Source organism: Primulina huaijiensis, chromosome 7, assembly GCF_012295235.1.
Source record: "Primulina huaijiensis isolate GDHJ02 chromosome 7, ASM1229523v2, whole genome shotgun sequence".
Taxonomy (NCBI): domain Eukaryota; kingdom Viridiplantae; phylum Streptophyta; class Magnoliopsida; order Lamiales; family Gesneriaceae; genus Primulina; species Primulina huaijiensis.
Window position 1 is genome coordinate 455,347 of NC_133312.1, and position 13,015 is coordinate 468,361.

Consider the following 13,015-nt stretch of genomic DNA (forward strand, 5'->3'; position numbering starts at 1 on the left):
TGAACTGAGATATTTCATAGCACAAATTTATATTTTCAGAAAAAGTATACATAAAATCACCCACCGAAATTTAACCTTCGAACTAAGCTTTTCTTCTGAAAATGCCAACTTCAAATTAATCGATAACCGCTCGTGGCTATTCAGAAAAATAAAGTATGCTCGTGGAACCAAATCATATCACCGGCAGACAGTAAAACAATGCCCAAAACGACACACTTGCATTGAGAAAGACGAATATACTGTATTAGTAGAATCTAAGAATCCAATTATGGCAGACTCGTCGAATTACAAATGTTCCCAATATTTTCGACATATGGTTTCAGATTTTCAGCTAGTTGCTTTCCCGGTTACTTTCTGCGCAATCCATCCCAAGCCATCATATAAACCTTCACCGGTAAGAGCACAGCTAGCTTGAATATGCCAATCATGGTTCTTGATACTGTGAAGGGAGAGTGCATCGGTTATTTCAGCAGGTGTCATGCAATCCTTGATATCCTGCTTGTTTGCAAATATGAGAACAACAGCATTTTGTAGATCTTCGTGTGGAAGGAGACTAAATAATTCGTCCTTCACGATAGAAATCCTGGCTCTGTCTGTGCTGTCTATTACCACGATAACAGCATGAGTCCCACGATAGTATGTTGCCCATGATGTCCTGAGTCGTTCTTGCCCACCAAGATCCCATACCTAATTACAGAAAATCAGAAATATCACTCAAAAGTTCTATGAATAGTCAGAATGCATAGTTTGAAGAATCCACGTAATCCATATCTGCGATTTCGAGAAACAATTTAGTGGCAGTCAGGTATGTGCTGAAACAAACCGTTGACAAGAATTTTTAAATAAATTCCGCAGTCAAACGGCTCTAGATCTAAATGACCTGGTGATGAAACCAACTGGCATTTGGGGCCAACTGCAAGTCCATAATAAGGATCTCCAGTAACTTGAATTATTTTTTAAGATCAAGTGTTTCTATATTTAAACTCGTCTATATCAACACACTACGTACCAAAGAAGCAATGCACGTTACTCAAAGCATTTAGACAACATCGTGCGGTGCTCCATGAGGTAACTACACGATCTCTTCCGCCATTCCTCATTTAAGAAGCTAAAGTCCGATAACAAACAATCACGTGTTCACTAAATTAAACAAGACAAAACTGGACTAATGTACGTTAATACATGGTCACCACATACTGATCCATTTTCAAAAGTACGATGAATCTCAAAACATAGTATTTGAGATATGGAGAGTAAAAGCAAACAGAAAGACCAGGTAAAACCACTTCACATTCCCTTCCATCGCACAGTTACCTGCCCCACACACACAATACCTATTCAGTGAGTGGGAAAAAAGGAAGATAAAAACCATTTTCATACCAATCATCTCCAAAGTTCCCTAAAGCCATTATAAATTAAGCACGAAGTTAACTTTTGTGAACTTAATGAAGTAAAATTATGTCTAGGGTACCCGGATAAATATACTCAACTCACTTCCCTCCTTTTCTTTTCTTATCTTTTGAAGCAAGATTCCCGTTCTTTAAGCAGTTCCTCAGAATCTAAATTTATGTCTGGGACAAATGTAATCAATCTTGAAAGCCAAAACCTCCAATTTAAACAAACTTCCGCAGAACATGTAAAAACAAGTTTCTTGAAGAGAATGAAGACGAGCAGAATACATTCATCCAAGAATATAGCAAAGAAAAGTCGTCACTTGGATTTATGGCATGCCACTAACAGCTAGTATAACTAATATAAACTTAATGTTTAATAAACAGAGACTTCAACTGTATATGAATTCAATTGCAATATAGTACAATTACAGTTTATCTCTAGTCTACTACTCTATTATCCATTATTTCTATTCCTCCTGTATCGTGATTCTCGTTCTTCATATGGACATAACTTCTTGTTTTTCCTTTGATCTGTATGTACGATTCTACAACCTCTAATACTTCTTTACTGAGAGAATTAACATTTTCACAAAAGTGTTGCTAGAAAAAGATGAGTTCTTACTGTACGTAACAGATCCCACATCAACGAGAGGTGGAGTCAGCTTCCAAACAGGGAACTCCCAATTGAAAAAAGTTAGATTTTATGTTTAATTTTCCCCAAAAAAAAAAAATATTTCCGCCCCAAAATACAACGCCGCACCAGCTAAATCCTTGATATCGCTGCACACGAATCATCAACGATTTCAAGATCAAGAAATGCAAAAATAATATCGATTCCCGAGTTGGTTTTCCATTATATTCATCTCACGAAGCACTATAAATTTTCAACATTTCGACAAAATCACAAAATTTGCGATTTGATCAAACCAATAAATAATCTCAAATTTATAGTCAAGAAATCCAATAGATAGAAATGAAAGTGAGATACCTCGAAACGGATATTCCTGTACACAACCTCCTCAACATTGCTTCCAACAGTAGGGTGGGTGGTGACCACCTCCCCCAAATGAAGCTTGTAGAGCGTCGTCGTTTTGCCAGCGTTGTCCAAACCCACCACCACAATCTTATACTCCTTAGCCGGAAACATCATGAACCAGAATTTGGACATGAGTGCCCCCATAGATCCCCTGTATGTACCAAATTAAACAGTGTTAAGATCTCGAAGATTACGACGCTCAAGAACAATTCTTGATATGGGTTATTAATATAGATCGTGCGAAGACAGAGAAATTGGACCTTTTTCTAGAAACGATTAAGACTTTGATTTGACGAATGGTTTATGCGAACTTGCGAAGGAAGAAGCCGCTGTTGTTTTTCCCTTTCCTTTATTAGATGCATCATTTGGGTTATCTATTTCTTTCATGCTTTTTTATTAAACAAGAAAGGAAGTGATTTTTCGCACGTTAGATCAATTTACTTGTGATCAAATAATCAAATTGAATGAATTATTCTTTATTAATATATAATTATCGTGTAAGAATATCAATTATCATAGACAATAATCATCAAACTAAATTTAACGATGCATGTGTATTCAAATAAAGTAAATTGTGGTGAATATATAATTTTATCTATATTTATCTGATATCTATTAATTTTTATCAAAATTTTTAATCAGTTTCTATGAACGATTATTTTAAATGTCTTCCACTTGATTTGAAAAACAAACTCAATTTAATTCACCGGTGTTCAATATTTCAAGAACTTAACTATTGTAACTCAACGATTATTTCTCAATAGATCCTATCACTATCAATTCACTATTGATATCTACTGTTTTTTTAATTACATTTTCATGTATTCAATATAAGTTAATATTCTTGAAATACATCATTTATTGTCATGCAAAAGAGGATTTATCATGAGTAATTTTTTTTTATCTAACATTGATCAACCATTTTTTTTTTAAATATGACCCCCCGTTGTAATTTACTCGATTTTTTTTATTATTATGTATATATATTTAACGTAATATTATCTTGCTTTGAATAATATTTTGTTATTGTGTTTTTAGTAAAGAATTAAATTGAGTTAATGAATTTTATTTAAATTAATTTATTAAACTTAATATGATTCTCAAAAAACACACATTAAATGAAAATTTGCATATTTGAATATGATCGTATTTTAGTAAGTACATGCATTCATTTACAAAAATCGTCAATGAATGTGTTATCATGCAATTGTAAAATCGTGAATGATACAAACGAACGTAACTATCGAAAGAAAATCATGTAGCTTCTGCATGTGAAATTTTTTTAATGAGAAAAAACACGTAATCTATAGATATATTCACTTATTTAATTCATCAACTATCCAGTTAAAATCAAATATTTTGTAGAAAGTATATGAATTTGATAAAGTAATCACCATTATGAGGCCCAATACCTAAACTAGGCCCAGCCCATTACCATTTAATTTTAAATACCCAAACCCATTTGATAGAAATCAGTACGCTCAAAATCCAGAAACTCTTCTCCAGCCTTGCATGTCGCCTTTCTCCTTCTTCTGCAGCAAGCGTGCGATGCTCACAACGGCCAGATTTTTAGCGTAGCGGCGTAGCAATCTTCTTCCTCCAGTATATTAGAGTCTTTCCTACCTTGAATTGGAAGGTTACGAGCTCGATCGGTCCTGTTTTCCAGCACTGTGCGTGAGCTTCGATTCGGTTCTAGGTAAGATTTTCGGCTTCAATTCTTAGTGGTATTTTGGTGGATTAGTTTGTATAGTAAAGTACTAAGCTTTCCCCTGATTTCCAGCTCGTTTTTCAGATCGTGAACAGTGTTTCCGACGACATTTCCGACGAGCCATCTCCGCGAGATTACCGTTGTGCATTCTAGTTTCGTTTATTGAGGTATTAAGCTTGAATTCAGATTGTATAAGGTTTATATAGGCTGCCCGGATTTCGAATTTTAACCGAGCCGATTTATTTTGGTTTAGTCGTTTGGAATGCATTGTATTGAAGTGTATAGCGAATGTATATTGTAGGTTTTATCGTTGGACGAGTTCATCAGGAAGTCCTTAAGAATTTACTGTGGTATTATAAGTTTATAATTGAGGTACGCTCAAACCTATATTATTATGACGCTTATATTGGCGTGTAAGAATATTCGGTGAATGTTGTTTGCTATTACGTGCTTTGAATGTTTATTTTGATGCATTCATGCATAAATTATATTGACATAACATATTGAGCCTTGACTCCTTTGACGGCGATTTATGTTGATTCTGTTGAGATATATTGAGTCATCAGAGGGACGAGTGGGTTAGGATTAGCCACATTCCCAGATGACAGCTAGGGACGAGCGACTTAGCTACTCGCATTCCCGATGCTACGTGCATGGACGAGCGGCGATTTGATGCTGCATTCCTGGCACGGGTGGCCACTGTTACTGTTGATGATGCTATTCGTTTGGACTCCATTTGGTATCCGTTATTCCATTGTTACCATTCATGCATCGCATATCATTGCATTTACTTGGTATTATTACATGTCTTTTATATACGTCGTGATTTTACTGGTTTGTCGTACTGGGGTCCGACCCCTGTTTTCTTTTTATGTTGTGGTTGTTTTTGATGCCATAGCAGGTCATTCCAGGGGATTTGACGCGTCTGGTGGAGCGTCAGCGAGTGGTACCCAGTAGTCAGTCGGTTTGTGTCAGAGTTCCCAGATATTTATATATATTATGCTGGTTTGATACATTTGCAAGGGAGATGCCCTGTGTAGCTGTATGGTGATATTTTTTATGTTGTTTGGGATTTTAATTCTGGTATGTCGTGTCTAGTCCTGGCCAGTGCGGCTGTAGGATGTTTGTGTGGTTGATTGTGAACTTGATGTTATTTTCGAGCGTACATTATTGTTGTTGTGTTTTGAGATTTTTGGGATGTCCTACTTACGGGGAGGTCATGCCGAAATTTCTGTAGGCCCTAATGAACGTTTTTAAACTCGTTTTCGCTGTTTACACCAATTAATCCTTGTTGTTTGATAATTAAATATTAATTAAGTGCACGGGCCCTCTTACCTTAACTAATTTATCTAGTATACGCAGTTACTTGTGGTTTGCGTTGGAGGTTTTCTGCTTTTTTTTTTATCACTTTGCTTCTTTCTTCATTTCTACTATGTTTATTTATTATTATTTTTTTAAAAAAAAATCTGCTATGCTCGGCTCACGAAATCGGGTAGTTTCGATGCTATATGTGAGGGCACTACCCCACATGGTTTGGATGGACAAGATTCACACACTTATGTGATTTTAAAAAAAAATTAGTGGACCCCATGTATATGTGGCTAAATTTGAGCCCTTGATTTAATCATGGGGGTAGTGTCCCTACATGTAGGATGAAATCAACCCATGAATCGCTTATGATTATAACAGTAAAACAATTCAAATCTATATATACAAATGCAATGAAAGGTACAAGTAGCAAAATTACAATTAAAAAATAATTCATTAAAAAAATAATCTGAAGAAATTATTGCAAAACCGCAATCATGGGATAATTCAATTAATATTTTAGTTAAAAAATATTCTTACGGATAATCTTTAGCATATTTCAATATCTATATCATGTATGATGATTCTTAGTTCATATTTAATCTACTTGTTATAAAAGTGGTATTTATATGTAAAATAAAATAAAAAAATATAAAAAAATTAAATATTAATTAGCAATCACATAGATACCCTCTCATTTTCTTCTAGAAAAGAAAGAGATTTTAAAAATAAGGTAAAATAACCTTGAACGCCAAAATATAGGCGGACCCTGCAGTTGCCATTTTGGATTCAATACAAAATAATCGATTAGCCCACAAAATATATTTATTTTTATTGAGTAAGAAGACTCAATAGATATACGATCCAAATAATCAAGTCGGTTGTATAAACATTCTTGGTTACACAACATCGCATTAAAGGTCAGCATCAAATTGATTACGGTGAATGAGAAGAAATCATTCGTAACATTTTGGTTTAAATATAATATTATATTGTTGATGAACCATCGTAAAAATATATTTCAAAAATAAACTTTTTTAGCCTTATCTTTTTGATACGATAAAACCATGATCAATTGTTTAAACCACCAGCAACAATATCTGCGGATGCTCTAGAATACCGTTCAAGAAGAAGTAGGATTCTAGCAGCTTTCTTTTGAAGATGACCATCCTCATAAATCCTCCTGCCAGTAAGGCACATAAGAGGTGATTTAGCAATCGACCCGTAAAAGTCCACCATCTCCCTCGACACAAAAATTTTCTCCAAAAGAGCCAAAGCCTCTCCTTTTAGTGACTCTGATCCCCAGCTCAAAACTTCTATTACCGGTCCAATCACCCCGTTTTCGTGAAGAACTTTGGCCCCTCTCTGGGGAGACTCTTCCTGAACTAAAGTTGAGAGTGTCTGAATTGCTTCATAAGCTGTAGCATGAACTTTATCTTGCACCAATCTAACAAGATCAGACAAAGCATTGGTATTTAACAGACAAAACGTAGTCTCCACACTGCAAATGACTCCATGTGCAGGACAAATTGAAAAACTGGTTCTAGGAATGCACCAGAATCTGTGTTTCTTGGATTTGTCAGTTAGTTCTGGACTTCTCATAGAAAGATCACCTAACAAAGCCGCAGCTCTGGCTCTGGCTGTCAATGAATCAGCCTTAAGAAGGCCTGTGAGCAGAGGATATGCACCAAGTTCGACTGCTATACGTTGAGACTTAAGGTTTGTGGGATCTGTGAATCTGAAAAGAGCACTCAAAGCATTCTCCTTGGCTTGAATCGTCCCCGAGCTCAAAATGTTGATGATCGCATTAAGCCCGCCGAGTTCAATCAGCTTTTCTGTCAGTGAAGTTTCTGATTTCGGAAGGTTGGCTAGTAAACCAGCTGCAGCCATTTGTACATCAGATTTTTCAGAATTTTCAAGAAATCCCACTAAAGCTTCCAATCTTCTTGGCTTGAGGAGATACTCTACAACTCCCTGCGGTTCGTGATGAGAGAATAGAAACAGAAGGTTGATCGCCAGTTCCCGTATTTCTTGGTTCGAGTCATCGAGAAGAGAGAGGACCACAGAAACTCCACTTGAAGATAGAACTGCAGATTTCACAAGTCCTGCTTCGGATTGACAGATCCCTAACAGGGCATACAATGCAGGCCTTCGAACATCATCCCATGAATTAAGATTCTGTTGAAAAGCAAGTAATCTGGCTGTCACAGCCTCCAACTCAAGTTGAGTTCCCGTTTCATCAATCAAGAATTTAGTTCCATCGCCATTTGAAGAGAGATTAGCAAGAATTTCAGCACATTTACTGATAATAGCAATGTGAGTGTGGGACGAAAATAACAGATTCAAGATCAGAGAAACTCCGCCGGAAGAAGCAATAAGCCTTTTGTTTTGATGGAAAGTCGACAACTTGACAAGTATTCGCAGAGACAAATCTTTTGACTCAATATTTCCAGATGCCATTTCAAGCAGCGGTGGAATAATCCTCTCCTCACCAAGTACCCTTATTTTCTCTTCATCAAATTCCAGGCCGACAAGCTCTTTCAACATTGATCTCCTTACAGAAGCTGATCCTGAAAAAGGCGTTTAAACGATAAAGATGAGATTCTAAATGCCAAAGACCCTTGTATTTATTAGAGAAAGGAATAATTGAGGACAAACCTTGGACAACTTTATCTACCAGAGGTCTAAACCAATTCACTTTCGCAGCTCGAATAACATTCTCATCTGCATCACAAAGCTTAACTAAAATTTCTTCCACCGTTTTAGTTATTTCAGCAATTGGATGTTTAAGAAGGGAAACAAGAAGATGGATCACGTCACAGTTATTAGAAAGCATCCTGCAGTATGACTTATTCCAGCCTGACCTATCAAGCAAAACCTCGTATAGCAACTCAACTGCAGCCTTTGATATTCTTGAATCCAAGCTTAAGCACAGAACTAGTTTCTCAATTCCCTGATTCTCAATGAATATAACCTATAAGATAAAAGGCAGAAAATTAATAAAGAAAATAATAGTTTTCAAGGGCTTTGTTCAATGTGTAAAGTTCAAACCTTGTTTATAGCATGACCTTCTACAATGTCCTTCAATGTTACTAATAATTCCTTCTTTACCTCTCCATCAACCGTGCTACCAAGCATAGCAACAACGATATCGGTTAATCCTGAAATAGAAATCCAATCTTTATTGATATGATTTTCTCTAATGAGCTCTCCTATCTGCTCTATCGTTTCTTTAACAGATGAATCATCCTCCGATATCAAATTTTCCTTGCAACGCCTAATCTTGACACAATAGTTCAGTTCCCTCCACTCCTGGATGGAATGCCTCAGTTGGATGTTTGATCTGTATGAAAAATCATGAAGAATTTCACCTGTTTCTGGATCTGTTTTTTCCCCACGTTCAAACCAAGATTCAAGGGCTGCTCTTTCGCAGGTAGTTCCCGTGCAGAGGCTAACGGGATCAACCATCAAATCTCCAGTTATGCAACAAAAAAAGGGTTTAAAGGGCTGAATATATTCTTCTCGAGGATCATACCGGCCAATAACTTTAACTCTTTGGAAATATTGATCTCTCACTTGTTCATAATCTTTGGCAGCATCTGCCCTCGACAGCAATTCAATTACCTGTTCTAAGAACAAAACTTCAGCCATTTCTTTCCGATTTTCGGCTTCCTCCTTTTCCCTTTTGAAGCTTGCTAATTCTCTGCTAATTTCAGCGGGCTCGACAGGCACATCAACAGCACGAGCAATTTCCTTCAACATATAATTTGCAAATTCTTTATCAAGTACATGATCTGAGAGACCTTGGTTTAGCTTATCAATTATTTGAAGTTGAGATTTAGACGCCTCAAATTCTGCTCGTTGCATCTCGTTCTGTAACCTATTCACCTGGTCCGAGATTCCTGATAATACCTCAACATTTGCGAGAGAGAGAGCAGTCAATGACTTTCCTATCTCTCTGGTAACGTCCTGTACTTCTTTTACAATGTGCCTACACTTCACTAGCAAGTAGAAACGAGCCCGGTTCTTGTACTTTTCCACCAAGTTATTTGCTTTCTTGACATCTGTTTCAAGGCAATCCAAAGCTTGCCTCGTGGCAGGTAAGTCACTAAGCTGCTTCAACTGAAGTTCCTTTAATACGGGATCGATGTCAAAAAGATGTTTCGCTAAAACCTTAAAACTTTCCTTTTCGAAAACCACATCCTTGGCAGCCTGAGCTGTTTTAATGATCTGGTTGGAAACAACTGCTATAATTGTTCCAATAGGTACCAACTCCGCCATCAAGATTAAAATCACTGCTGCGATTATTCTGTTCAACAAATAGGATCACACTACAGCTTTTTCCAATACAATAGATGGGATATGCTGTAATTTTTCTAAAGGATAAAAAATTATTTCCCCTCTCAACTTTTATCCGAGTTCTTCGCAAAAGTACACATAAAAATGATTCACTAATTGTAGATTAACCGTACCAGAATAATTTATGCTGCTTCAAAGCTGTCAAAACATGGAGTATAAACATGAACAATTCAGTTAAAATTACTCAAGAATGGAAGAGAAGGTTACCTTTATTCAAGAATCTGAAAAGTACAAAAATATGCAGCTCCAGTGATCAGCAGAAGCCACATTCGTTTACAAATAAAGCAACATTCTGTAGACGTTATTGACTTGCTGGAGTCAACGACAGGCGATCTTTTTCTCTTCATTTTCTTGGAAAGAAACGCGATCAACATTAAATAGAAGCGTAATGGGATCGAGTTTTCCATGTTTGGTCACGTCAAGGGACCGAAATATAGTGGAAAATGCAGTACTAAAATTAATTTTTAAATACGTTTTAAATAAATTCTAGAAATGAAATGTTTATGCTTTTAAATGTTGAATATCCAAACTTTTGAAGTTTTGGTTAAGAAAATATTGACAAGAAGTCGCCCCATATCAAGTATCACCCTCATATTTCAATTTTGAATTTGCAAGGATATTATTTCAGACTTAAAATAATAATTCAACCAAATATTATATTTTGGCTTGTTATCATGCATGGGGAAAATTATCATAAAATTAGAATGACGATGCTAGGAAATTATCAATGATTATTTTATTTATCATTGTTGCTGCTGTTGTTTTGTGTGAATAGGAACATTTTTTAATTTTTATTTTATTTTTCTAGTAATGCAGTGGACTTGAACGTCTTGAAAGTGCTTCAGTTCATTCAAACTTTAAATTATATATATTTTTCATCTTTATTTCACACGGTCGATTCATGAAACAATGACTAATTCAAACGTTCCACTTCTTCTCAAAGACTCAGGATGCTTTTAGTATTGGTGATCTAGAAATTAATGGAGGAAAAAGAAAGATTGAAGTGTTGAAAACACTAAAATTGATATATATGAAAATGGGAAAAAAAATTTAATAAAGTGGTGTGCTGTCGTTGTGCCGCCAAACTTAAATTCCCACTCTTTAAATAAAATTAGTGTAATGGTGAGCATGGTCGAATCCACCGGGAATGAGTGATGATTTCTTTCAAGCAAAATGCAAGTAAAAATGAGGATTTTTGTATATGAATTAAATAAAATACTAAACTAAATTTATCCAAGAAAGAAAAAAAAATAAATTAAATTGATAATTAATCAACTAGAATAAAATGAAGAATTTAATATGAGAAAGATCTGATTCAATGGAGTTCTACTATTTAATTATATCATTGTTCATCGGCTAACAAATAATTTATTCAAGTTGTAAAAAGCAATTAACCTTAGAATTATAGGGATAACAACTAAAATTCTTGTGTTTTCCTAAATTAATTGACCGAACCCAGCATCTCGTCAACACTTATCAATAACCAACTAGGCATGATAGCGTTCCATATTAATTAAAGATAGCTTTTAGATTTGTGAAAACAGTTAATCCTGAAATCTAACAATCGAGATAGCTGCAATTTATAAATACTGTTTTATTGATTTATTTAGATTAAATATATTATGATAGCACAACACATCTAATCTATGCTACTCGTGTACCAATCATTAATGACAATTACGGATCACTAAATTCGTGGTTAGCAGTAGAAAATCATATATCGAATTAAATTGTCAGATTAATCGATATACAATATTCATATAATTAAATAATAAATCGACAAATACTTGGAATAAAAAGATATTGAATTTAAGAACGAATACATCACAGTGATAAATTAAACAGTAAAACAACCCTTAAATCAGAAATAAAACTTAGCTTAGAGTTGTGGAGAAAATTTTTGCGCATTTCTTTTCTGCTCTTCACGTGAGTTTTATTTGGAGAAGGTTGGGAGAAATTTTCCTTGTCAATCTTCTTCTGTGAGTGCGTTTTGTGGGAGGCTTGTGAGTTAAATAAGAAAAATCTGCCGCCCCCTTTTTTTTGTACGTGAGGTAGGTTGTGGCCACAAGGAAAATTGGGTCCAACAAGTTTAATAGCACAATAATCTAAAATAATAACCTAATCACTAAAATTAAAATATACTTAAAAAATATCCTCCAAAAATATAGAGTTTTTTCCATAAAAAACTCTATCTTATATTTATTCTTTGATAAGAAAATTCCTCAATTCTCACTACGCAGCAGAAGAGCTGTCACAAGGCGTGATCACGCCTTATCCAAAAGCCACTTCTGAATTTTTCTGTTCAAATCTTCCACTAAGATCATATCGACAACTTTAATTGTGATATAAAATCACTTTTTTTTATCCCAAATTTATCGCATGATCAGAAAACTTCATCCTACAATAAAATCACATAAAAATGTGTCAATTAAGCACGTTGGAAGTAATAACAATGAGATATATGACAACAAAAAATGCCAACTATTATGAGCCTATCATAAAGTTTAGAAGGGATTTTTTCAATTGTCGTGTTGCATTTTACACTTTCATATATAGTTAAAATTCATCAGAATTTGCCAAATCCCCGTGAAAAATCAATTGCTTAAAACAGCCTAGCTTGTGTTTTCAAATTTGAAGATGAAATCTTATATTTAATCTCACACTTCTCTATCATATTAAATACTTTTTTTTACATAATATAACGTTTTTCAATTTTTTAAAAGAGTGTCATCGTGAATATTCAGTATATTGACTGTATGTAAATTGCTATTATTATTACTGGCATGTGCAATAATAACTAAGTAAAAATTATGGCATACACTATAATATCATATATTGAAAATGTTAATATTTGATTTAACAAATGTTTACGTACTCGACCCCATTTGATTTCACTCTGTCCAAGTTAAAATATAGGTCTCCATTTGTTCGTGTCGTTCCCTGACACTGTCTTTGTGGATCATCTTATGCCCTGATATCAGTTTTCCTAGTGGCTAGTACAGATTGATGTCTCTCCTTCGAAAAATTAAAATCAAGTCCACATTAGCCAAAACCGAAGAAAGAAACCGGTAAAATGCAGAAGAAAATTTTAGAAAGACGTGATAATTCTTGTCATCAGAAAACCTTTTATGACTCGAGTTCTGTTCAATCGATCAAAAATCCGAAGCAAGTCACAAAACAACAAGCTCACCATGCCTTAATATATATATA

At 34.9% G+C, this 13,015-nt stretch overlaps 2 protein-coding genes across 7 annotated transcripts; both read right to left on the bottom strand.

Annotated features, from left to right (window-relative positions):
• Positions 1-191: 191 nt before the first annotated feature.
• On the bottom strand, positions 192-8,839 carry LOC140980658 (uncharacterized). 3 transcript variants are annotated; one of them, XM_073446624.1, is made up of 4 exons: positions 8,830-8,839; positions 2,691-2,762; positions 2,383-2,581; positions 192-687 (listed from the first exon to the last, which is right to left on the bottom strand). In XM_073446624.1, exons 3-4 carry the CDS (start codon positions 2,572-2,574, stop codon positions 328-330), a joined length of 552 nt encoding a protein of 183 aa, XP_073302725.1. In that variant the 5' UTR covers positions 2,575-2,581; positions 2,691-2,762; positions 8,830-8,839; the 3' UTR covers positions 192-327. The 3 variants fall into 3 exon arrangements, with proteins under 3 accessions (XP_073302725.1, XP_073302724.1, XP_073302726.1); XM_073446623.1 differs by lacking the exon at positions 8,830-8,839 and having other exon boundaries at positions 2,691-2,828; XM_073446625.1 differs by lacking the exon at positions 8,830-8,839 and having other exon boundaries at positions 2,742-2,815.
• LOC140980656 (U-box domain-containing protein 44-like) lies at positions 6,511-10,200 on the bottom strand. Of its 4 annotated transcripts, XM_073446621.1 has the most exons (5): positions 10,013-10,200; positions 9,919-9,943; positions 8,498-9,755; positions 8,105-8,420; positions 6,511-8,016 (listed from the first exon to the last, which is right to left on the bottom strand). In XM_073446621.1, the coding sequence occupies exons 3-5, from the start codon at positions 9,725-9,727 to the stop codon at positions 6,518-6,520; spliced, it is 3,045 nt and encodes a 1,014-aa protein (XP_073302722.1). In that variant the 5' UTR covers positions 9,728-9,755; positions 9,919-9,943; positions 10,013-10,200; the 3' UTR covers positions 6,511-6,517. The 4 variants fall into 4 exon arrangements, with proteins under 4 accessions (XP_073302722.1, XP_073302723.1, XP_073302721.1 ...); XM_073446622.1 differs by lacking the exon at positions 9,919-9,943; XM_073446620.1 differs by having other exon boundaries at positions 8,498-9,943; positions 10,013-10,199.
• Between the last annotated feature and the right edge of the window lie 2,815 nt (positions 10,201-13,015).

Coding starts and splice junctions, on each gene's coding strand:
- LOC140980658 (XM_073446624.1), bottom strand. CDS start 2,574: ATGGGGGCACTCATGTCCAAATTCTGGTTCATGATGTTTCCGGCTAAG. Junction 688..2,382: donor ACAGGAATATCCGTTTCGAG/GTATCTCACTTT, acceptor TTCTGTAATTAG/GTATGGGATCTTGGTGGGCA.
- LOC140980656 (XM_073446622.1), bottom strand. CDS start 9,727: ATGGCGGAGTTGGTACCTATTGGAACAATTATAGCAGTTGTTTCCAAC. Junction 8,421..8,497: donor AAGGTCATGCTATAAACAAG/GTTTGAACTTTA, acceptor TTTATCTTATAG/GTTATATTCATTGAGAATCA. Junction 8,017..8,104: donor GGTAGATAAAGTTGTCCAAG/GTTTGTCCTCAA, acceptor CGCCTTTTTCAG/GATCAGCTTCTGTAAGGAGA.